Below are 26454 nucleotides of genomic sequence, written 5' to 3'. Positions count from 1 at the left end.
TAGCTATGTTCAATGCTCTCAAATCTTTCGAAACCATCTTACACCGCCAAATTGTACAGATTGTGTCCAACAGCATAGCTGCTGTTTTCTATGACAACAAACAGGGCGGGACAAGGTCACTTCTCCTGGCCCGTTTGTCAATGCAAATCTGGGACTGGTGCATTCCTCGGGGCATTACGATGCTGGCGGTTCATCTTGCGGGAACCGACAACGTAGAAGCCTACACACTGAGCCGACAGATGTCAACTACCCACGAATGGGAGTTGAATCGAGTGGTTTGCAACCAGCGGTTCCAGTTATGGGGACAACCAGATATAGACCTGTTCACAACCCGGTCAAACAGGGTATGCGGACTGTTCTGCTCCAGAGCGGGGCTGGGGTTGGACTCGAGGGGAGATGCCCTAATGATCAACTGGAACAACCTGTTCTTCTACACGTTCCCTCCAATCCCACTCCTCATGAGGGTAGTGTCAAAGATCGTGCACAACAACGCCACAGGAATTTTGATAACCCCATGGTGGCCAAGGCAGCCCTGGTTCACCACTCTCCTCACTCAGTCCAGAGGAGTTTATTGACGACTCCCACTTGTTCCTCATTTGTTAACACAACAGGACAGTCCAACACCCGGAACTACTCTCGCTGAAACTCACAGCATGGTGCTTCCGATAGATCTGAATTTTCTGTTGGCTCTGTTGCTGCCCCGATCGTTGCTACCAACTCCTCCCTCAGAACTGTCAAGGTCCACTTCGGGACCGATAGTGTTATCCGCGGATATCCAGGCAATTCTCGAATCTGCACTACGACCTTCCACTTGCAAATCGTATTCAGCAAAGTGGAGAAGGTTCTCTTCCTTTGCCAATGCCCGTTCCTTCTCTCTGGAGTCGGCTTCGATCGAGAATATTTTACAATTTCTATTCAACCTTCATCTCTCGGGACTCAAGCCCTCATCTATAAAGGTCTATACAGCTGCTATTTCACATTTTCGTGGCAGCATCCAGGGGTCATCTGTTCTTTCTTAACCTCTGATTCGCCATTTCCTTAAAGAGCTACAAAATTTGCACCCGTCAGTTCGTCCTGTTATGCTGATGTGGAGTCTTTCTGTTGTGCTTCAGGCCCTTACAAAACCTCCATTTGAACCTTTGGCAAAAATAGATTTGCGCCTAGTTTCATGGAAAACTGCCTTTCTTGTTGCAGTTACTTCAGCTAGGAGAGCCAGTGAACTGTGTGCTCTATGCATAGACCCACCATTCTTGAACTTTCACAAGGAAAAGGTCGTCCTCCGAATGGACTCCGAGTTTCTTCCCAAAGTGGCTACACCGTTTCATTTGAACCAAGACATCGTCCTCCTGGCATTTTTTTCCATCTCCATCGAATCTGATTGAGCGCTTTCTCCATATGCTGGATGTTAGGCGCTGTCTAGCCTTTTACAGGTCTCGCACAGAAGCGTTCAGGAATTCCAATAGACTTTTTGTCAAGTATGCTGATCATGACAAGGGCTCTCCAGTCTCATCTCAGCGACTGTCCAAATGGATTGTGCAGACCATAGTCCTAGCATATCAATTGGCAAAGCTTGACTTGCCCTCACTTCCGAGAGAGCATTCTACGCGAGCAGTAGCCTTTGCAGCAGAGATTCCAATTCAGGATATTTGCAAGGCTGCAACTTGGGCTGCTCCATGTACTTTTGCCAAGCATTATCGGCTTGATGTACACACCAGAAGGGATTGTTCCTTTGGTAGAGCCGTGCTCTCTGCCATTCTTCACTGACGACACCTTCCCTCCTCCAAGTCTGGTAAGCATGCTAATCACCCATATGTGTGAAGCACAGAGGCCACAATGAAGAAGAGCAGGTTGCTTACCTGTAACTGATGTTCTTCGAGTGGCCATCTGTGCATTCACACAACCCACCCACCAGCCCCGCATGGTGTAGGTGAGTGGACTGTTTTTTTCTTACTGTCGGTTCTGTGTTATTCCTATGGTACTGATTTTTTTCTTGTTGTGATGATGATGTTTTTGGAACGTTAGGGGGTGAACGTCGGTCTTCATGACTGAGTAAAATGGCGGATGCTCTGCTCTATTTATACTGTAGGGGGGAGGGGAGCGGAGTGTTTTCCTGCCAAAAACCATTAGCTTTCTAATCTTCCAGCCTAGGCACTGCGCAGGCACAGCACCCATATGTGTGAATGCACAGATGGCCACTCGAAGAACATCAGTTACAGGTAAGCAACCTGCTCATCTCCACCAGTCTACATGTTTGGAGTCTCAAATGGAATTGGGGAGGAGGGTCTGCAAACTTTTGTTTTGGACTCTGTAGGTCCTGTGATGGCTACAGGAAGGACCTGGAAGGGCCCCTTGGGCAGTTGGGAGCCAGAAAGGGCAAAATACTGAATGCTCCATTAATGACATTCATCAGAATTCTATAGAGTCAAAGCATTCTCAAGTTGCATAAATGGATCTAAGCTCACAGTACATCTGCACAAAAACAATTCCTGATTATGCCTTCATTTCAGCATTTAAATTTAGAGTTGGGAGAGGTAGACGCCTGCTATTGCCGTTCATCCTTGCTGATGTACCCAAATATCTACCAGTTTATTTTCCCAATATTTCAACAGTTAATTGGTTTTATTAACTGTTGTTTTTATCATCATTAGGGGATGCAGTATGTTGTGTGTTGGTTGTTGTATATGGTTGCTTTTTGTTTGTTTGTTTGTTTGTTTGTTTTCTGTAAGCTGTCCGGAGACTTTTAGTATTGGGACAGCATATAAAAACTTTAAATAATTAATAAATAAATAAAACCCAGAATGACTTTCTGCCAGGCCTTGTCCCACACATCTGTTTAGGCCAGAGAATCATGTCTTTATGAGAGGTATCTCCTTAGTCTCTCAGTGAAGATCCTTGTTAAACTGATACGGCCAGAGGAACTCACTTACCCAAATACAGCCCCCACTGACAATGTCTGCAGTACCCTTTGTAGTGCCTTTTGCTCATGCTGCCTGGGCACGGTGTGGGTTACAGGCTGATATTAATCCCCCCTGCCCCCCTTAGCCCTTGCTCTTCATTCTGTTTTCTTCCTCCTCCTTTGCCCACACTGCCTTTTAGCTGCATTGGTTGTGGCAACCCATGTGATTTTATGCATGATACCATCTGATGTCATGACTTCAGAGATACTGGAAAGCAAGAGCATGTGTGTCACCACAGCCAATTAGATTAGACAGCCGTGTGGGCAAATAAGAGGAAAAAACAGGAAGGAGAGTGGAATGGAGAAGCAGCAGCACCCCAGGGAACAAAAAGGCCCCAGAGCATCGAAGTATTGCAAATGTTTAGTAAGGTGCGCACTTTCTGTTTTTGCAAATTGTTTTGTCTATGTCAAATGTGTAATATCTAGAATATGTCCAATTGCAGCCCTGTCAAAAATGTGTAAATGGCATGGAGTCACGATTATCCGCCAGTGCTCACAAAAAAGTTCATTGCCTGAAACCGCCCTTGCTCAATCAACTCATGTTTCCACTTTGGTAATATATTCTGGAAGCTGAGATGGCACAGTGGTTAGAATGGATGGGATTTGGAAGATCTGATCAGCTATGAAGGTCTTTGGGTGAATTTTGCCTACCATACAAGGTTGCTTTCATAAGGATCAAATGAGAGGAGGAGGACCTTGTAAGCCCCCTGGACTTGCTTGCAAGAATTGTAATGCCATATTAATACTGCTAGTGATTCTTTTGAAGCAGTGTATGTGAGCAGCATGCTGACACCACTGCCTTCTCCTTTGGAGAATGTGCAATAGAATTATTGACCTCATGGATCTAAAACAGCCTTCCCCAATGTGATGCCCTCCAGATGTCACAGCGGCCACTCACAGCATGCCTCAAGTTGAAGGAAGCTGGTCAGGCTATCCAAGCAGCAACCCCAACAGAGTTAAGCACACATACTGTCTGTATGGCATTTTGTTTTGAGGTGGGGGCAGAGGTGCATAGCAACATGGAGAGGGAGAAGGAAAATGCAAAAGCATTTCATACTTATGCAAGAAAGGAAGAAGCAACTTATCCTCAACCTGGATGGGGTCACCTGGTGGAAAACCTGAGAAAAACTCAGCTGCAGCATGTAAAACATGCAGCTTTATTTCTTGTAATGTGTACAGCACCTTGGGAGGTAGAATCCTCAAAAGTGGACTAAAATAATTGTAAATATGGCAAGCTATGCAGTAAATTGTAATATGGCAAGCTATGCAGCAAATCAGGCCTTGCCTTAGGAGCCCATGCATGTCTACTTCGATGGAAGCCCACTGGGTCCAGCGGGCACAAGTCCTATAACTCTAGCCATATCTCAGCCGTAGCTTTCTTAGACCTTAATGACCAACAAATGCATTATGGCATAAATAATACAAACTGGTACAACTTGGAAACAGTCCTCTACAAGGCGCTCTAGCAAGAAATACACCCCTAAAAGGTTTATTTTTCCACACAAGGCAATGGGTGAATTTGCATGACTTAATAGGTAGTTTGCATGACTTAACAAATCACGGTGGCTTTTTTACCCATTATTAGTCTGTTGTGCCATCTGAACCATATCCTGGTATTTCAGCATGGTATGTTTGGTCTTTAGAAACTATGAATTAAAACAACGTCCTGTTCTATGGTTTCTCCATATCACTGGATCATCTGAACCTGGAAAATATAATGCATTGTGGTATGAAGACCAGAACCAGAGTGCTGTTTGGCAAGAGTGGCTTTTGCTGTGCTGGCCAAGTGGCTGACCAGAGAATGCCCCTGACTGCTGCCTTTTTGCAAGGCTGTCAGAGGCATCCTGGTCTACCTATCTCCTGCCCTAAAGATCTTGTCTGGAGCAGGAGGAGGCAATCAGCTGGGTGCACTGCAGAAATGAGCAGGGCCATGCGGCTGAGTCTTCCATTGCCACCCCATATGCATGTTGGAGAGAAAGCCCTCATATGTGTGAGTGTGTATGTGTCAAGGGGAGAATTAGCTGGGCAGTGGTTCCTGGAAGGGGACATCCCTGATCAGCTGATTCCCCCACTGCTCCCCCTTCCTCATTCCTCCTCACAAGAAAGGTGCTGGGGCAGGCAATGGGTTGGGAATATCTCTCTGGCAAGTGGGAACAGGACACCTCATCATGGTCAATCATGAGAAGGCTGCTTGGATGCACACTGGACTGGGGACGTGTCCTGGAGCATGCCTGACAGTGTCTTAAGCAAAAACCAAGCATTCGTCCAATCGCAATGCTAGGGCACCTCAAGGGGACACTTTCCTTGGGGGTGTATATGTTTTGGGATGCACAGTCCTAGTTCTGTGTTCATTTATTTATTTGAGAGAGTCAGACGGAGAACATTGTCCTGAAAATGTGGATGTATGATTTGTGGTGATCCAACTTACTTTGGGGTGTACACGCAGCTCCTTTTTTTTGTAAGTGCTTCCTGAGATCATCTCATATTAAAGAATGCTGTGCTAAACCAGCTGGATTTGATGGACAGAAATCTTGCAGAGTGAGCCCTCACTCATGAAGCTATATAATATTGGGTTAGTCAAACTCATTTTGGGGTACAGGGGCATATAAACACCAATTCTGTATTGAAGCTAAAGATTCAGCTCTGTTTCAGGATTTTGGGGGAATAAGGAGTTGGCTTCATTCTCATAGGGTGGGTTTTAAATCATTATTAATGAAATGAAAAAGAGGGGAATGAGAACAATTTCCATTGCAGGCTATTCCTTTATTCTCTCCTGGCCTTTGTGCCTTTCAGCTGTCAACAGACCCCTGTCCTCTGCTGCTGATGGATATTTGTGACCTCAGGCAGGGAAAAAAGAACAATAGCCACCCTCACATGCTTATATGTCTGATGGGCTCTTCACACAATGACTGGGAAGTGAGGCTAGGGTAGGGATGCTGCCTGCCAGAATCAGGCAAACTGTGGGCTTTGTCCCATGGATGTTAACCCTTGTAATATCTCTGAATCTAAGGGACTCTCTGGTCACAGTTCACTTGACACCAGGTAATATCAAAGCTGCTCATTCTACTATATCTAAGGATGGACAACTCTGTCACCTTTGCATTCAAATGGTTTAATCACAAGTTTGTTGGTCCTGTTAATGAAGTATTTGAAAGTGTTGGTTAGTTCTTATCAACAATTGCACTGAACAAAATTCTCAAGCAACTGCACCGGCCAAATTCAATAGGTAGAGCTGTTCTTAGCATGGAGAGGACCATGTCATTCCTGTCTTTCATGGAACTGTTGAAAATGATTAGCTATCAGAAAAAAAGAGGTGCTAACCCTGATTCACCATTGTAAACACAGCTCCAAGCACACAGGGACTCAAACCCAGATTTTTAAGAGATAAATACTCAAAGATGAGTGACCCTGACATTTTTGCTTGCTTACACATTCATATTTTGAAACTCTCAAGTCCGCTTCATCATGTTTATGAAGAAAAGTGCAAGTTTCAGAAAGCTGCTTCAGAAAGGAGGCATACAAATTAATATCATAAAATTGCATGGAAAGCAGTAAAGAGTTGTCATCAGTGACAAGAAAGTCTGGTCTTTGGGCAGGACCCCTCAACGGCTTCCTCCTTCAATGAGTTGCTCCTTTCTACCCCAGTGCTGTCCAGCAGCATTTGCTCTTCACTGTCTCCCCATCACTGGTACTGCTTGCTGACTTGACAGGCACAGCACCCGTGAGAAAGAAGGCCATGGCATCCATTGCGCCTCCTCCTCTCCACCACCGTTGCCTGGGACAGGATGGGAGGGCAGTTGCCATAGTGAAGAGGAGGAGCAACTCCAAGGGCCTTTTGTCAAACAGTCCCTGCAGGGATGGGGCCCTCAGCAGGTGCTCAGCCATGCCCGTCCTTGACGCTGGTCCTGCCAAGTCATGAGACCTGATACACAGTCTGGACATACAACCGCTGCAACTGGTTGGTCCTCATAGTCACAATAGCAATAAAAAGGATCTATCTCATTAGTCACACCACCGTTCAACAGAAGACTGGCTCAGACTTTAGAAGCTGACATGGAGAAACCCACCAATGCCTACAGGATCAGCCTATTGCAAAAAGACAGCAGGAAGTCAGTTTTCTGCAATTCAAACCAGTCAGCTTTCCCCATAAAAGCCAGATTGAAAAATTTAATATGAACGACAGAACAAAAAGAGGGCAATAAAAAACAAATATTGAGATACTCCTTTTACAGGACTATTACAGAATATCATTAAATTGAACTGGAATCTCTCTATGGGAAAGCAGTTTTTCCCGTGAATTGTACCCAGTTGAATGGTGACTTCTGTCAGAAGAGATGGAAAATGAATCACTGGGGATACAAACTAATTGTAGTGATAGTGATGTTTTGAAGCAAGAGATGAAGAAGAGATTTGGCAGGGACTATAGGACTGATACATGAAGGAGTGTCATGGAAGGATTGGGATATGATATTCATGAGGATAAAATGCAGAGTGGGGGTGAACAGGCATTACTGTAAAGACAGAGCTAATCGTTATGTCATTGTCATTATGATTAATAGCCTACGGACAGAGAGCCCAAGTGGTAAGATGCTTTGACCCTTTTCCTTCCTGCTATGGGCCCCACCTGCATCGGACTCCTACCAGGCATCTTTATTGCAAAAGAATGATTCCTAAAGGGACCACTGTATTACAGTCAGTCCATATTGTGGGCAAGGTACCCCTGATCAGGATTGGGGCCTTAGTCAATGGGGGAGGGCTAAAGCCCCGCATACTAGGGCCCAAATCCAGATCAAGGCCACAGGTCACAATGGTTGGTTACATAGTGAAAGCAATGTCTGTTTTGAGCCCTGAGTCTTGTAGCTTCATACAGAGTCTTTGGCTGCATACAGATTTTGGCCTGGATTTTTTAAGCAAAGGAACATTGACTGCACTTGATCTATGTGCTTAGTTCTAGGCCAAACAGCTATGCTGATGAGACTGTGTGTCTTTAATTATATTTCTTTGGATAATGAATATGTGTACCCAGGGCTTTTTTTGTCATCGAACGCACCAGAACATCATTAACATAGTGCCTGCAGGCTGCTTTTGTGTCCGCTATCTGACAGTGAGATAGTGAGGGCGCTGCTCGGCTTGGGACGCTCCGCTGTGTGTGTGGTCGTGTGCTTACTGCCGGCGACGTGAGTTCTGGCACCTTTTTTTTTTTTTTTTTTTTTACAAAAAAAGCACTGTATGTACCTTGTGGAGGAGAAGCAGAATTGGCAAATAAGAGGCAGTGATACAGCCAGGTAAGAGATGACCTATCGCCATCTTGTGGTGAGACAAAATTATGTTTCTTTCTTAATCTGTAACAAGCAAAGATAGTAGGGTTGATCCGAAAAAGTGATGGCGATGGGGAAACCCAAAATCCACAACTAGACAATAATGTTATTAGAACCAACTAACAGCTTCCAAGGTGTCCAGAACTTTTAGCCAGGTTAGATGGTACAAAAAGCAGGAGATGGGGAAGAAACAAAAAAGTCATCTCATGCACCACCTAAAATTAGTCTCCAGCTTTGCTAATACTGTGCTTTTTATCTTTGTGCTCTGCCTACTCAGAAATTTTGCTCTGCCTACTCTGATTTTGCCACCTGATGAAGAGAGATGGACCATCTAAAAGCTTGCATAGCCTTCTGTGACATTTTTGATCGGTCCAAGAATTGACAAAAACTTAAGCTTTTTTGCCCCTGTGTAGCACTCAGCTCATTGACAGTATGCCGAGTGAAGCTAAATATGCAAAATGCTACACAACAGTGAAAGTTACAGAAATGCAGCAGACTTTTTGCATATTTTTCTGAATGGAAGAAAAAAACCAGATTCCACCAATGAGCAGAGAACAGAATGTAAGGCATCTGACAGACTAAACAAAATGTGCACTCCCCTATTCTTGATAAGGGTTTTACTGTGCCATAACCTTGCCTTATTCAAATATTTTTACATTGTCCAGATGATGGTATGACCCATATGGAATCAGCTTGAGTTTTTCCACTATTGCATCTGAATGTTTACTATCCCAGAATATCTGGTAAAGGGGGGCAGAACAAAACAGCAGTGCAATTTTTCTGCAGGTGGACAAGAAAACATGCAATTGAGACAGAATAGGGAACAACATGTTGAACCTCATGCTTGGGATGCCCTTCCTTGCATGAACTTCTGGTTGCAGAATTCTTTTCAGCTCTCCCAGGGCTTCTTTGAGTTTGTAAAGCAGGGAGATCTCACACAGGACACAGCGAATGTGTAGGATCCGGTTGTAAGTGTTAACAAACATCCTCTTCAGAAAAAGGGGCATGAAGAGATGGTTTGTGGTCAAGAAAAGGGGGGACAGTGCTTCCTACTCAGGTTCAACACATCCATTGTATGGGAGGAACCAGTGAGATGCATCCCTCCACCCCAAGTGCTAGACCTCCTGAACTGTGGACACAATGGGAATTCTGCTTTTTGAAAGAAAAACAACTGGCAGTGCTAGAAGTCCTCCACACAGAAGTGCTCTTTTTCAGGCTGGCAGCAGCCAGCCAGCCAGCCAGCCACTGTTCCACAATACTCCGTTCCATTTCCTTTCCCCCTTTCTCACAGTCAGCCAGCCTGCTGTTAGCTGGTTTAGGGTTTCTCCCTCTTAAGGGCCTCCCAAATATTTTTTTAAAAATACCTCTGTAAACCATAGAGTTGAACTACACCAGTCCTTCTGCTACTTTACCTCCCTGTTGTAGGAGTATGTGATGGAGCCTCTTGGATATGTAGGGATTCACACTTGGAGAATAAGTTTCCTGTTAGTATGCAGGATTTATTCTCTTCTTTGGCTGAGTTTCATTCACATGGATTATTTATTTATTTATTTATTTGAAACATTTCTATGCCGCCCCATTCGCCGAAGCCTCAGGGCGGCTCACAACATAAAATTAAAATATAATACATCCAAATATAAAATAAATCGCCCTGGCCAGATAAAATAAGCAAATAATATTAACAATTAAAATGACATTTAAATAAAAAGGTCTTCGCCTGGCGCCGAAAAACAAATGACGACGGCGCCAGGCAGACCTCTCTGGGGAGCGCATTCCATAGATTGGGCGCCACCGCAGAGAAAGCTCTCCTCCGAGTACCTACCCTCCTAATTTCTTTCATGGAGGGTTCCCGGAGAAGGGCCTCTCCCGCAGATCTCAAGGGGCGGCCGGGCATATATGGATGTAAGCGCTCCTTCAGGTAACCAGGACCCAAGCTGTTTAGGGCTTTATAGGTCATCACCAACACCTTGAATTGGGCCCGGACTTCAATGGGAAGCCAGCGAAGCTGACGGAGGACTGGAGTCATGTGAACATAACGCCCAGTCCCCGCCAGCAGCCTGGCAGCTCTATTTTGAACCAATTGAAGTATCCGGACCGTCTTCAAGGGTAGCCCCACGTAGAGCGCATTACAGAAGTCAAGGCAGGAAGTCACCAGCGCGTGTGTCACTGTCGCCAGGCAGTCGTACTCCAGGTAGGGGCGCAGCTGATGGATCAGCCTAAGCTGAAGGAAAGTGCTCCTCACCACTGCTGTCACCCGAGCTTCCAATGAAATTAAGACATGCTTTGGGTGTCATTCATAAATTGTGGCTTTTGGACACCGCACGTGCACATGATGAATGAATTATAGATGAATAGCCTTGGGATTGCAACACCTGAATTGACCTGGGCAGTATGATTAATGCCTTCTTCTGAATGCCACCTTTGAGGGACTCTTGGAAGTTGGCCTAAGGGGGAGGCCCTCTCAGTCATGGCTCTTAGTTGTGAGAAGTCCTCCCCAGTAAGGTGCACCTAGTGCCAACACTGCCATCTTTTCAGCACCAGATAGATACTGCCCTTTTCTCTGAGGCATTTAATGGCATATGGGAAAGGTATTGGAAAACAGTCCTGTGTAAATTGTTTTGGATTTTGTATACTGGAATTTAAACGCTATTTTTATTGTATTCTTTTTTCTGTTTTATGAATTGTTGTGTACCACTCAAAGAGCTTTGGCTATTGGGAAGTATAGAGATGGCGATGGTGGTGATGCAACTGAATAAAATGAATATCTCAGCCAAAGTCTGTAAGTTTTATTTTTCTGCCAATAGCCCTAGATATGACAAAGAGAGATGATGTCATGCCTATCAGCAGGGGAGTAGGATTAGAGATGAAACAAAGGAGGGACCAGGGTGATTTCCGCAGCCTTACCATCCCTTAAAAATTGGAGACAGGAACACTGAACCTGCTAGTGTGCCTTTAACACATACCAGCAGTACAGAAATCAGTCGGGTAGATCTTCTGAGATTGCACTACCTACACAGGTGTAAAACCTTCCCTCATGAGATGTTTATGTGCTATGTTGTTGAGAAAGGTAACAACCTCAGCCCTCATTTTCAGTATATCCGAAAATTACATTTGCAAATGTGCTATTGTCACTATTCTTGAAAATAAACTGGAAACATATACTTTGACCTGAAAGAAAAGGATTACAAAGGAATTAAGCTCATCCCACCTTGGGTATTATTTTTGCTTTTGCAGTCCTTAATGAATTCATCATCTTATAAAACATGTTCACCACTAGAAGCAATCCTTGAGGCAGAAAGTTTATTTTCTGTCATTCTTGAAAACCCCAAGCCATTTAACTTGGATGCTTAAAACTAGAGCTGAGTTTGCTTCTTTGGAGAATCCAGTTTCTTGAAATCACATTGCAAAAGTCCATTGTTTACAAAATTATCTCTCCAATAGCAGGAAACCTCTTCCTTCACAGGAGTGACATCTATCAGGTTTGGGCTGGCTGAAGTGTTTTAAAGTTGCAGGTCAGTGGCCTGAATCTGCTTTTAGCCATTTAATGAAAGGAAGCCCAGAAGATCCCTTTCTATATCTATTTCCATGTCCAGTTCCTATAGGCTGAGGCTGCAGAAACCTGGTGCCTTTTGTTATCCAGACTCCTCCCCTCAGTTAGGTATGAGGAAAACAGGAAGAATCAGGTAGATGGGTGGAGCTGAGGAAAGATGCATCTGTAGGAAGCAGCCTGCTGACAGACTGCACCTATTTCAAAGTCCAAGAACTGCAGAAACGAGATTAAGGCACTTCAGGTCCTGTGCTACAAGTGAGCGAAGTTTTCTTGTTGGGGTTTGTCTGTATGTTCACCTAAATGGTCCCTGGGGACTGTTAACGGTAGAGAATGAGGGGTTTGTTTGTTTGGTTTCTATTTTGTCTGAGCAGTTTGCTTGGAAAGTGTTTGAGCAGTCTGTCTGATGAAGCACACAGACTGAGGTGCAAGTCTTCTGTGGGCAGAAAGCGTTTATATGATAATGAGAAAATAGTTCAGTGTGTGCCGGTGTTGTCTTATGTATAATCTTGGCATGCTGGGCTTATCATGACACTGTTAACTGCCTTCTCTTGGGAGCATTTGAAAGGAAGTGAAATGAAGGAGCTGTATGGTTTGCTTTGCTCTTTGCTCAGTCAAAGGCTCTGTGCTCTGTTCAGCATTTATGAACGGAGGGGTGGGTGTGGGCTCCTCTACTCTGCCAGTGCTCCTTCGTGTATGTGCTCCATCAAGCTGCATGCCTCCCACCCGTTCAGTCTTTACAACAACCCTGTGAAGTAGCTCAGGCTGGCTACTCTAAGGACTTTGGACCACTACACAGTTAAGGCACTCAGGACCAGTGTCATTTGCTTTTGGTTTTATAATTTATTATTATGACCTATTTGGTATTTATGGACAAATATCCATGTAATTTGGTTCTAGCTCATTTATCTACATGCACTCCATCTATCCCCCCCCCCCTCCATTTTATGTTTGTAGTATCTTGTGAGGTAGGTTAGGTTGAGAAACAATGGCTGGCCAGTCACTCTTTCTCACTATAACCTACCTTGCAGGGTAATTGTGAAGATAAATAGGGAGCAGACCAGAAGGATTCTGCTTGCCATTCTGAGCTCCTTGGAGGAAGAATGGAATATAATGCAATTACAATATTTTATCCTTCCAGAGAATTCTGTTTTTCTTCTTCCAAAGCTTTTGCTTTTTCTGCCTGACTTTTGAGCTTCTTTGTGGCATTCAGACTTTTGTCTTGCATTAACCTCTGTCTGCTGCACAGGTTTATGGGAAGAGCTAACCTGTTGTGTGATATTGAAACCTTGTCAGGTTCACTATTACCTCAACATCTCTTAGCAAGCAGCCTTTCTGCCTTGTCTCACTGCATCTTCTTATGTTGCACCATACAATATTAATGCCGGTGATGTGTTGGTTCTGCATCCCTGACAAAATGCTTTTCAAAGGCCCTTCTGCTGTACCTCTTGAAACTTCATCTGCATAGTCATTACACTCATACACACTTCTTCCTGTTATTCCAGAATCTAAATTGCAAAATCTGTACCCTACCCCATCCTGTCCCCCAATTTTGGAATTTGTCCATCTTCCTAGTACTTCTACAGCAATATCGTGTTTTCTTTGATTTGAGATTAATTCAGACCGAGTTCTCCACCCTGCCATCCCACAGATACATTGGACTAAGAATCCTATAATTCCCGGCCAGCATGGCAAATGGCTGGGAATTGAAGGGGTTGGAGTCCAGCACATCTGGAGGGTGCTAGAATGGGAAAGGCACTTGTTATGGCATTCCTTAATATGGCCTACATATCATGGGACCCATCAAGCCTGGGTTCGTTGCAGTCCCGTGCAGGCAGCCACAGTGGGAACTTTGCTGGCCCTTTCCAGAGCTGCATTTGGTTTGGTGCCCACGTGTTGCCAAGTCAGACCTAATATATCTTTTGCTGTGGGAGGTATTAGAAGAAAGCAGGTCAGTATCCTCCATTGCCACGTCATGACCTCCTGTCTACATTAATCTTTTAGGCCATATTTGAAGTTAACACAAATTATCTATGGGCAATGTTAGAGAATTAAGTCAGACTTAGCAAGTTAGTGTTGGAATCTAATTTAAGATGAGCACTATCCTACAGCTTGGGAGGGAAGAGAAGGGGTTGGAAGGAATACGCTAGATCTGTTTATTTGTTTAATTACATTTATATGTGGCTTTAACTGTTAAAAAGTCATCAGAGTAAAGTACAGAAATTTACAAAAAAGTCTTGCATCTATTAAAAAAAGGACATTAGAAATGTTAGAAACAGTAAAATGAATTCATTTCCAAAGGCTAAATTAAAATGATCTACTCAGTAAGGTGAAGGAGAGGTGGGCTAGGGATAGAGCCACCCTGAGGATGAAAACAGAAGTTGATTTAGGAGTGAAATATCTGAGTCCAGAAATTATTGTGTTCTTTTTGGAAATGCTGGTGCAGCATTTGTAATCCAAGTGTGCTCTTTTTGCTCAAGCAGGAAAGGAGATAGTTTTGTATCCTTTGTATCCTGCAGATACCCTGCATGCAAATAAACAAAATAAACCCTCAACACGGCTTTCATGGCATTAGCACTTCAGCTGTATTGATGAAGCATTGTTTGAAATTGAAACTCCTTATCTCTGCTGCTTTCCTTGCCCCCTTTCCCCTGAACTTTGATGGTTTCCTGACTTCTGCACAGGGTTTTCTTCATTCTAAAAGACTACCTTTCCCAAGGCTGAGTTTATGGCAGGAAGAACTTCAGGCTAAAATAAATTGACAATTTCAGAGTGTGGCAACACACACCACTGAAATGGTGGGAAAAACTGGGGAGAGAAGACCGAAGGGAGATACGATAGCACTCTGCAAATACTTGAAAGGTTGTTGCAGAGCAGAGGGTGAGGGTGTCTTCTTGATCATCCCGGAGTGCAGGACATGGAATGACAGGCTCAAGTTACAGGAAGCCAGATTCCAGCTGAACATCAGGAAGAACTTCCTGACCGTTAGAGCAATACAACCAATTACCCAGGGAGGTTTTGGGCTGTCCCACATGGAAAGCATTCAAGATGCAGCTGGACAGGCAGCTGTTAGCAAGGCTTTAACTTGGAGTCCTGTCTTGAGCAGGGGCTTGGAGCTGACAGCCTTGCTGGACCCTTCCAGCTCTACTATTCTGTGATTCTATGAAGCGAGCCCTCCAAGAGCTTCTCTGAAGTGGAATTTGGCCTTCAGGGTGAAAAAGGTTCACATCCCTGTTCTAATTGCTAATGACAGACAGAAACACAGCTGGTATGTTCCATTCCCTGATGCCCCCCTCCCCCCCTCAGTATAGCGAGGCAGTAATAGAGAAAGTCTTATTTGTTGAATTTGTGTTAAAGAGATCACTGGCAGAAAATAATGTCCACCCTCTGTGGTTTATGAACTGGTAGCAACACTTCTCCAAATTTGGGATTACTGGCTTCTTATCCTAGGAATGTCCTTACATTTGAGCTCATAGCCTTATTTTTGAATGGATGTGCTCTGTTGAATATAAAGTGAGGTACTTGCAGTGTGCTTGTGTCATTTGCTCATCTACAAGAAGGCAGCAAACCCTTTGCCAGTTTGCTGCAACAGACTAACACTATTACCCCTCTGGAAACTTTTTCACCCAGAAATTTTCCCACAAATGGATAGCACACCTGCCATTCCTGCTAGCTAAAAGAATGGTCTCCTTTTGAATCTGAAAGGGGTTCTGAAGTCCAACTTCCACAAGATTCCACGACTCTGAAACTGGTAATTTATTAATGTGATGCACTGAGCTCATGGCTCTGGCCAGCTGGAAACATTCCTCTCCCTTTTTGATCTAAAGGCTGATACAGAATTCAAGGCACAGATATGTCCATTGCAGCAGCAGCTGCTTGCATGGCAAGTGAGACAAGAGTAGGCTGACATGGCTTTCTCAACAAATTGCTTTGGTCCTAGGAACCTGTTGTTCTTCTCCTGGGTTATAGCAAGAGAAGGTATTCCATCTCCCCACCTTTACGTTCTTCTCCAACAGACCAGTGCCATATATTAAAGTCTGCCACAAATGCACCTACTTGGGTGGCATTCTACTATTTTTAACTTTTGAAGTTGGATCCGGTAGCAAACTTGTCTCTAACTTTGTCAGACCTGAGGCTTATCCACCCTTGATCCTCAACATGCAAGTGATGTCAAAATCTCAACTGGCAAGTATCCCAGAGAACACAGGATGGCTCTGGCCATCTCTGTCCATGGTCAAAGACAGCACTTTCTGAACCTGGTGGGGGGAGTCAGAGGTACAGCCCCACCACCACCCTGAGCTTGCAGGTGATACAGTTAGAACCATGGCAGAAGCCTTTCTGGGAGCAGAAAGCTGACCTTGAAGAAAGGGAAACAGGCAGAGGGAAGGGAGAGGGGGAGACCAGCTGGGTCAGAATATGGTTTATCCTGGTCCCCTACTGACCTTTTCCCTTACCCTCTAAAGCATCTTTTCCGAATAGACTGAAAAGTCTGTCTAGAAAAATAAAAATAAAAAAAGACCAGAGGTCAGGGAGGCAAAGACCACCTCCATCATTCTTCCTGTTCTACTGGCGTCAACCCAGCAGAGCTCAGGACTCTCAAAGGACTCTGAGTTAAGGGGCTTCTATATAAGTAGTGTGAGAGCAGTCCACAGGGTTGTTCCTTACAATAGTTTGATGTGTGGACGTTAGCAGGTGATGGAGGTCAGCCTTAGCGTGAAAAGCTTCACCTGCAGGCACCAGTACAGTGAACTCAAGCAGAGACAGTTTTTTTCAGGGAGCAACACAGAAGCACTAGATGCTGAGTGACCCTCGTAACACTATTCGGACAGTGCATCAGACATACAATGCATTCTGGGGATGAGGCAAAAGTGCATGACCTCTCCTCCATATTGTCCGTGTTTCCCTGAGTAAGTTTGCTTTGAAGTTTCCTTTCCTGCAATCTAAAAGTTCTGAGGGGAGTTCATCCGCTTCACAAGCCTTTGAAATACAATACAAAATTGTATTTCTTTTTTTGTTGTTAAAAATGGGACAGAGAAAATTTTGGCAGGAATAATCTCCCAGGTCACTTCCAGTTATGGGCCTGTTTCTATGTGGATGCGGAACAGCCTTCCCCAAGATGGGGTTCTCCCACCATCCGCAGCCTATGTGGCAGTGGGTGGTGATGGGAGTTGTAGTCCAACACAACTGGAGGGTGCCTGGTTGTGGGAGGCTGATGTAGAGTGTATTCTGAGATGTACTTTCCCTTGTGTATTGCCACAAATGTCTAATTATAGGTTCCCATTTTCTCTTTGAGTGAATTCTCTAACAGCTGCATGGTAAAACCTTTGGTGCTTTGATGGGAAAAAAGCTCTCCTGTTGACTTTTGCTTCACTGCAGCTGCATTTGGCTTGGAACAATTGCCCATCATAATGAAGCAACTTGTATGTATACATGTACATCATACTATTTCCAGATGCTTTCTAAAGTGGGCTCAAACAACTTCATTGACTGTACATCTGGAGGACGGAGAGGGGAGCTCTAACAGCTTCTGTGCTGTGGGTTTTGAGTCTGCCTGCAGAGCTGCCAATTAAATGGCACTGAAGAATGCTCAGCTCAGCAGGTTACTGTGACGAGGGGACTGTCTCATGACCTTCTCTTGGCTCTGCCCAGCATGAAATTGACAGAGGCACTGAAGCTTCCAGAGCCAACTAGAGTCTCCCCCCACCCACCATCTCCAGGAATTGCTTTATCATTAACATTTGCAGAATAGAAAAGCCAAAAGCTCTCTCTCCCCCATGCTTATGAAGGGGGAGCTGGTCCTCCTGGGCTAGTTTGGGTTGCTGTAGGTTCCAGAGGGACTTGTGAAATGTTGGGGAGCAAGATCCGTTCTCTCAAATGGCTCAGTAGAGGTGGGTTTCTTTCTAGGGTGGGAGGCAATGTGAAACTGCCCCGATCTTGCTGGGTAAGAAGCATATTTCTCGTGTGTGTGTGTGTGTGTGTGTGTTTGCATCTGAAATATTACACACTTGCTTATGGACATTTCCTCAGGTTCAAGAGTTTTGTGTATTTGCAGACAACAAATGCATAGTTGTGGCACCTTCCCAGGATACAAAAGGGCAGTATATTGCTGCTGGAGTTTGCCATTTCTTTCTTCTGCTTGATGTAAACATTGTGATTTAGCATGCTGTGTATAATGTAGTTGTGTGAGACTGGTATTCCATTGTGATGATAACTGCAAGGCACATTTCACTTTCTTGACTTGGCTGGTGGAAGGTGTGGAAATATAATAAATAAATAACCATATTAGTATGACACCACACATTCGTCAAACTGGTGCCTCATAAAATGAGTGGCTTTCAATGGCAACAGTCAGGTTGGGGGAACAGCATATGGTACCTTCTTTCAAAATGGAGGCTGAGCCAGTCGCTTGGTGTTTTTCCTTTCTGCACAAGGGAACAGGCCTACTGATCTCACTGTGGAAAATAAGGCCCAAAGTCTGGCGTGTGGGCTCTGTCTTGGTTATACAATTGCAATCTGATGGTGCTTGTACACAGGACTGGCCCCAAACATTTTGCTGCCTCTTCTGTGTGCAAAAGCCAACTGGACTTCAGTGCTGGCCATGGGGACAGCATCCTCCATGGCATGTGAGGACAGTGGACTAGCTCAGTGTGCACAGGGCAGGCTGAGTGGCACACACAGCTCTGTCTTTCAACACTGTGCTGCTAAGCTTAGGATCACAGAATAGTGGAGTGTAAAGGGCCCATGAAGGCCACTGAGGCCAGCCCCCTGCTGTTGCAGGGCACCAGTTCACACCACCCCACAGATGACTCCACCTTCTGCTGCCTGAAGTGGCTGCCTCGCTTTGGCTAATGGCAGTGCTAGTCCTGCTTCTGTACCAGGCTCAGTCCTGGTTTTATTCTGCCTCATGTCCTTAGTAAATCACCCCCTCTTAATTTGTTTATTGGTTCTTCTTTGTGGAGATCAGTAAAGGTTGTATAAGTTGTTCAGTTTGGTGCTGTTCAGATTTTAACTCCCTCCTCAAAGTTTCTAGACATTCTGTGCATTCTGTGCATGCTTGCCCCCATGTAACACCCCCCCCCCCCCCGATTTAGCAGACCCTTGCGTGCATCTACACAGGGCGCCTGCATGTATGTGTGTAGGCTCCAGTGCAAAGCCATAATCCAATTATGCAGGTCAAGAGTGAGGCCAGCAGGCACCATCCATTCCAATTTCTCTCTTCTTCCACCACCACCACACTTTTATTTATTAGTGATGTGCTTCAGATTTGGCCAACTGGAATTTAGACCTGGAGCTCATTCCAGAGTAGGCCTTTCCTTTCTAGTGCTCTCTGAGGTGAAGTGAATTTGTCTCAGAAGTGACCACAAGTGGAGCTGGGTCCTGCATGAAGCTCTGTTTGCAGTCCAGCTTCAGAAGGGCAGATAACGCATCCCCACAAAACAACAACTTTTGCTTCTGCTTCTCTAAATAGTGGTGACATGGGAGGGAGTTAGGCTGAGTGACTGACATGTGCATCTTTTAAGCAGGAGCTCTCTAATCGCTGTGTTTTATGGAAGGGCAGAGATGAGACCTTGAGATGGGTGTTATTCTTATGCTACCAGACTTCACCATGCAAAAAGTTTCAAACTGGTTTTCTACCATACTATCTTGCTAGTCTTGCAAATAGTCTGACACTTTGTAGCTTCCCTGTCTGGAGACACCTCTGCACGCTGTGTCAGTTTCATACAAATTGCCACCCCTTCCCCAAGAAAGATAGGGAAGAAAAGGGAAACAAATCCCTCCTCCCTAATTAGGGCTTACATCCCACAAAATTCACTACACTTCTCCTTCTGAAATTGTGCACTTGTCTTCCTTTGGGTCACCTCTGTGATGGATGCCATCTTCAGAAGAATGACTCCAAGGAGCATAGATGCATTAGTGTGTCCTTGTTTGGGTTCACACAAAATGTTCAGGCTGCTGTTGCACAACATTTATTTATTTTATTTATTTATTAAAACATTTTTATGCCGCCCCATTCGCCGAAGCCTCGGGGCGGCTTACAACAACAACAACAAAAATTCCTGCAGCTGTTCCTGAAGCTTGGCAGGATGGAATAAATAAATCCACCTCTATCTTTTAAAAGGCGCATAGTACATAGGCTTGTGTAGTGTTCTGAAAGTGTGTTTATTTGTTTATTAGATTTATTTCCCACTTTTTCTTACACCAAACTCAGAGCGGCTTTTCGAATAAGATCATTATTGCATAACTTTAATGAAGGGCCCCAAAACAATGTCTGCTTTTTAATCAAGGCATGATGACTGTTGCAGAATAAATGCAGCACAGCCAACAGGATGTTACGAATTATACATGTGCCCTTATTGCTTTTAATGAAGAGCTGGAGGATAGGAATGCCTCAGTGTGCAATGCTAAACAACACTATGTATTATATAAATCAAGTCTCTGTGATGCTCCTTCCTTATTAATGCCCCTTTGTGAGGTTAATGGGCGAAAGCCTCAGGCTTTGTAAAGCTTTTCTTCAAATGGGCTCCTTTTCATGTACTTTAGCAGCTTGGGGGCGAATTCCTGGAAACTGCACCATGCGAGGGATGGGAAGCCTCTTCCAGCCTGGGGGAAGGCAAAAGGGGTGGGCCTGAAAGACCACCCTATCAGTGCTTAAAGCGTTTACTGTTTATCACTAATAAATATTTCAATCTTTTTGAATGAGGAGAAATAGCATGAAATCCAGGCAATCAACACATGATTGGTGCTTGGGGGACTTGCGGTGGGACCCAAGGGAGGGGTGCAACCATCTGGGGAGCTCTGGAGGGACAGCTTTGGCCCATTGGCCTGAGATTCTGCACCTCTGCAATGCACTATTTTGCATTTAGGCAGAGTGACTGATTTGCAATAGTATATCTTTGTAGGAGGCAAATGTAATTCTCTCTCTGTGTTTGCTTAACTGGGTGATCCAAGGATTTGAATGAATAGAAGTTTTGTGTTATCACAGTGCAAACAGCACCACCCTTAATTTGACTTGGCTGCTTTCTATGCAATAATCCTACACAGACACAGTATACAAAACACGATGACACCAAATAAATTTAAAGTAAAATCGTCTCTTATACTGAAGGATAGCTTATTTTTATGAAATAAGATCAGGTGTTGGTCTATTAATCATTCTGGCAACTGGTGTTTCTTCTGACCCTAAGCCCTATTTCAGTGTGATGGTGCTATTTTAATTGCACATTGTATTTCTTAATAAGCAGGTGGGGCTTTTACTTTACTGTTTCCTTATTAATCACTCTTTTCTCTGTGGCAGCGATCTGTATGCCATCTTCTCTCTTCATCATCACAGCCATGCCTTCTCCTTAGACCAAAGGAACTTGCTACTTACTCATACCACAGAGAAAATAATTAGAGTGGCACACACGTGTGTGTGTTTTCTATGGAGCAGGAAAAGTATGCCTGGTTCCCCAAACAATGGAACTTCATGGGACAGTGGCTGTGGTGGCAGGTTTATTCTTCCTGATTGTTTGCTTGTACAGGGAGCCCTCAGGACAGGTATCGCATGTCTTCCTTCCCCTAAGACAATAAGAAGGGCCTACTGGACCAGACCAAGGGTCCGCCTAGTCCAGCGTTCTGCATGACGGCTGGTACCCTGCTGGTATACAATCCAATGAGTATTTACAGTTTATTCCACCGTACAGGAATTGCATGCGGAATGTAGGTAGCCCTCAGAGGGACTATGAAGATGGAGTCTTTGCAACGTGCTTTTCTAGCCTGTCAGTTATGTGCTACTTCACTGCTCATTTCTAATTCCTGGTCATTTATCAATATAATAGAACATGTTCCATATATGTGTGCAGTCTAAGCAAATCTCATCATTAATGTTCTGACTGTACACTGATGCTTCCATCTTTATCATCTATTTTCTGTTTCTTGTAAATTTTCAACAATATATTCAGTGGAAGAAGAGTGCCTCATGGCTTAATTTGAGCAAATGTGTGGTGTTGTGGCAGCCAAGGGGCATCAGTGCCTTCTTACTGACATGACTTTAAATGGCTAATGTAAGTGCAGGCTGAGATGCCCCACATGAATTAACATTGTAATAATGCTCACCTCTCTGCTTTCAAAAGCATTGCCATAACCTTGATCAGCTTGGAGATTGCTTGCTCTGCCTAGGATACAAGTTTGTTTCCATTATTTATATTCCTAATTTTTATTTATTTGCATTATTTGTATATTGTCCATTAACACAAAGTCCTCTGTGCAGTTCATAGCAGTAATGAAAACATAAACAGGTTTTGTTTTTTTAAGTCCTTTAAAATTGATGGAAACAGCATTAGAATAATAAAAAATTGCAACTGGAAGCACCCAAGGGGCAAGATTAACTTGAGATTAACTTGTTGCAGCCCTGAGTCCATGAATGCTAGCAGGGCAGATTCTGCGAGGTTTTGCTGTGGCCCTAAGGCAGCAGATGACATTGGCATCCCTGCAGATCAAAAATTCAGTGCTTCAGTTCTGTGAGCTCTGACCTCTGTGCCCCACTGGTCTTAAAAGCAGAGCACAGAATATGCAGTGGTGGATATTGCAGAGAAGGTAGACCCAGTGAGGCCATCTTAGCCCAGATGTCCACCCTATTGAAACCCATAGCCCATGCTGAGATATGTTGCAGGCTACCCAGAAAAAACTTGTTTTAAATTGCCCTTCTCTCCCCTTCCCCCATCTCCTGATATACCTGCAATCTCTTTTTACTGAATGGTGTTTCTGGATTAGAAGCTTTTTTAAAAACATGCTTTGGAATTTATCTTGCTTCTTCTATGAAAGCTGCATACATTTTGACTCACTGAGGCTTGAGTGATGTCTCATGTTCAGGAAACCATTCCTGATATGTCCCTGTGGTGACACCCTCCATAGCAGCTGGATCTCCTAGTCATCTCATGTGACACAGAGCCCTGGTATCACTAACCTCCAATGTTTAACATCACTCCCCATGTGCTCAGTAGAATGAGCTTGGAAATCATGAAGGCTAAAAGTCTAATATATCAGATGTACTTTCTGGTCTCCTTGGCCTTCAGAAATAAATGCATCATCTCTCTGGGAGGGCATATGGATGACTATTTGCCAAGTCATCCTTGGCTTTCCACTCAGTAAACTCTACAACAAGTCACCCCTGGAGCCTACATTCCAGGGCATGGCTGGACATAACAGATCTTATTTGGAACAGAACAAGAATAGGTAGTAACATACAGAACAACTAAGCAATCGGGAAAATATTTATTCACTGTCAATTTAGAACTCACCTTTCAGCTACAAGGGCTTATACCACAAATGAAAAGCATATACAACACAATCATTGCAATCTCATGCTAAAATAGAGAAGAACGGGAACTTGACAGGATAGCAACAATTCTATTGTAGCAGCAATACAAGGTGGAAATGGAAAGCAATCCAAAAGCCTAGTTTAAGAAGAATGCTTTGATTATGCACTGAAACTGAAGGCTAACAATGAATGAGCCAAGCCAGTTTTGGTGCTGCAACTGAAAAAGTCCTGCCCCATTTCCCAACCAATGGTGCCTCTGAATGTTCATGGTATGGTACCACTTACTGTTGGCAGGTACCATGTAATTCAATCATTGCTATGTAGAGCTTTTCACATCACACCTAACCTTTCTCTTGTTCTTTCTGTTTCTAGTCTCAGACAATGAACTATGTGGGCCAGATTGCCGAAACAGTGTTGGGCACTGTGAAGGAGCTATATAGGGGTCTGAATCCAGCTACCTTGACTGGTTGCATTGATGTCATTGTGGTGAGACAGCCAGATGGTTCCTTGCTCTGTTCCCCTTTCCATGTACGCTTTGGGAAGCTGCGTGTTCTGCATTCCAGTGAGAAAGTGGTAAGTGACCCCAGATGTGTAGAGATAAGACTGAAGGGTATGACTTGCAGCTTGCTGGTCTCATGCACATTTATGGAGATATTCCAAGCTTGATTAAAATAATGCTTCCAAGGAAGTGTGCTAAGATTCATCATTGTAAAGTCAGGAGGAGGTGTGGTATGAATAGGAGAATGTAAGAGACCTTGGTGATTCAGACCAGGGGTCCATCTAGTTGGGTATTCTGTGTGCACAGAGGCAAACCAGCTGCATGTGGGAAATCCACAAATAGAACATGAAATATGATATGAAGTATGGGTTGAATGCTCATTCATACAAACTTTCAAACATGATAAGGTAAGGGCTTATTGGGCTGCGTATGATCATTAAGAAAATTCAGTAATCTGTTTACTATCATATTATAAAGACTATATGAATGGGCCTATAGCCTTCCACATAGTCGTTGTAGATTGTTTACTGTTTCTGCATTCTTTTGCTGGTCTCCAAATTATTCTGCCAAATATGGAGCTGAAAGTAAAAGTGTCTTGCTTCCTTCTGCCACTCATGCTCATTCTCTGGCAGACAAAACTTCAATGATTGTTGGAGGCCAGATTTATTATCTGTCCAGCCATTTCCCATGAGAGGGGAGCCATTTAAGTGTGTTAGCAGCAAAAGTAAAGTTAGTCATGTTGGCAGTAAGAAAAATGCCAGAATAGGTATTAGGGGAACCAAGAGGTTACAAAACAGTGTGCACATTATTAATTAGCATGATTAATTCCAGCCAGATTAATAACTGGGACCAGAAGGCCTGAACATATAAGATCAATTCTGGACCAGCTGTATTAGCTCAGCCCAATTCAAGGTACTGGTTTTAACCTGGACCAAAGTACCTGGATCCCAACCACAATCTAACTGGACAACAATCTGCATTTGGAACCTTCCTCTGACTGTTTTCTTCAAGGGATGCCCAGAAAGAGACAACAAGGAGGAGGGCCTGCCCTGCAGTGGTCCCTCAGTTACAGAATTATCTCCCCATTGAGGCATGTCTGGCATCACTTTTCAGAACTGAAAATTCTGAAAATTTGTCATCTTTTTGTCATGCCTGTCATCTTTTCAGAATACGTTTAAAATTGACCTATATTCTCAGGCATTCAGTGGTATTTCATGGAATATGTCAGCTGTTTTAACAGGTCTAGTTTTTATTAAAATTGTTTAGACTGATTAAAATGTTGCTTACTAGACTTTTATTGTGTTTTATTGTATCTGTATGTTTTATTGCACCTGTTTTTATTATTGTACTTTGATAAATTATTATGACCTACCCAGAGAGCTTTGGCTATTGGATGATATAGAAATAAAATGAATAATAATAGGAAATTCTACAGAACTCGCTGTATAAACAGGAAAGCCCAAGTTATAAACTCATAGTGCAGTAGGATTAAGCCTGCACCTGTGCAAGCTTAAATATAATAATTTTACAGTGGAGATGTGTAAGTAATTCGTATACTGCCAAGTGCCATTTCAGGGTTGAATATGCAATAGTTCACTTCCTGGACAAGTGAGCTATACAGCACAAATGTGTGATGGCTATCTGGGATTTGGGCGATCACATCCCCCCTTATTCATGGCATTTTTTTTTCAAATTGGGATCCTTATGTACTTTAACCTTTCCAGTTGCTTCCTGCTATCTCAAAATCTCCAACTCTCATTGGTGGAGAAGGAGCCAGAGACACAATATTCTTTTTAGCAGGAAATGTGGATGTTTGGATGTCTGCCCTTGCAGATGAGGAAAAGCCATGGATATGAAAAAGTAAAACCATTCTTGGTCAAGCAAGGCAACCTGTCAGTGTACAGAGATGAAACTCCCTTCTACAGACTCTAAATAGGGGTGGAGGACAATGTCCATAACCAAATTCAACCCCAGAACCCACCCCACTGCCACCAGAATTGCCAGCATTGCCCAATGGCTGAAATCAGTGCTGAAATTTGGCAGCATGGTGGTTACAAAAACAGTCAAATTTTTGCTTAAAAGCAAGTCATGTATTTGCTAGATATTTTGCTTTAAAGGAAAAGGAAGTTGCTGCTGCTGCTGCCGCCATATGTGAGAAGCAAATTTGGCAGCGGGGTAGTATAGGGACCAGAAAATAAAAGGGAGGGGCCTGCATATTGCCCACCCCTGCTCTCCAGGCAGCTTGGAAAGCAAAACCCCATTTATGTTAGAATTATATCTGCATCTCTTCAGTGTATAGTGCCAGAAGTTTCAACTAAACAATAGAACCAGGCTCAGTGCCTGGCTGACATTTTAAATAGGCCTGGCTGTTTTTATTGCTGTCTGGCTGTGTTTCACTCCACCTGGCTTGGCCTTCGTGTCTGCCATAGGCAACACAGAATTTGCAAGTGTTTTTAATGAACTCATATCGAAATGAGCCACGGCTGCTTTTATTATGTTTTCTTGTTGTAAAAGGCAGCATCCCAAATCAAAGCCAGTGCAGGAAGAGATCTAGAAGAATTCCAGCAGGGATAGGCAAGTTGGTCTATTTCTATTTCATGTCAATTTCACATATTTTCTTGGCTGCCAGAAGTCCATTCTGTCCAGTTTCTGCATTTTGTTGTTACATGCCATTAGGTTGTCCCTGACTTAATGTGGCCATGTGAATGAACGCCCTCCAAGCTGTTCTGTCCTTCACGGTCCTACTTAGCCCTTGTGAATTCAAGGCTATGGCCTCCTTTATGGAACTGATCTCATATTTATTCTACCTCTTCATCTTCTGCCTTCAACTTTCCC

At 43.8% G+C, this 26454-nt stretch overlaps 1 protein-coding gene across 5 annotated transcripts in view; it reads left to right on the top strand.

Moving 5' to 3' along the window:
• Window positions 1-26454, top strand: part of LPIN3 (lipin 3) — a 70068-nt gene that overhangs the window by 16367 nt on the left and 27247 nt on the right. For 3 of the 5 annotated variants that reach the window (XR_006415687.1, XM_044440257.1, XM_044440255.1), the window contains exon 2: window positions 23493-23693. Coding sequence is in view for 4 of the 5 variants with exons in the window: in XM_044440255.1 (XP_044296190.1) it covers window positions 23493-23693 (201 nt within the window). In the remaining variant the exon portion in view is untranslated. Of the gene's footprint in view, window positions 1-2198; window positions 2217-3216; window positions 3326-23492; window positions 23694-26454 lie in introns of those variants that run through there. The other 2 variants (XM_044440258.1, XM_044440256.1) reach the window with 2 other exon arrangements.

This window comes from Varanus komodoensis, unplaced genomic scaffold (assembly GCF_004798865.1).
Source record: "Varanus komodoensis strain SLA01 unplaced genomic scaffold, ASM479886v1 scaffold37, whole genome shotgun sequence".
Taxonomy (NCBI): Eukaryota; Metazoa; Chordata; class Lepidosauria; order Squamata; family Varanidae; genus Varanus; species Varanus komodoensis.
Note: the sequence above shows the minus strand (reverse complement) of the source record. Positions and strands in the feature narration are given on the sequence as shown.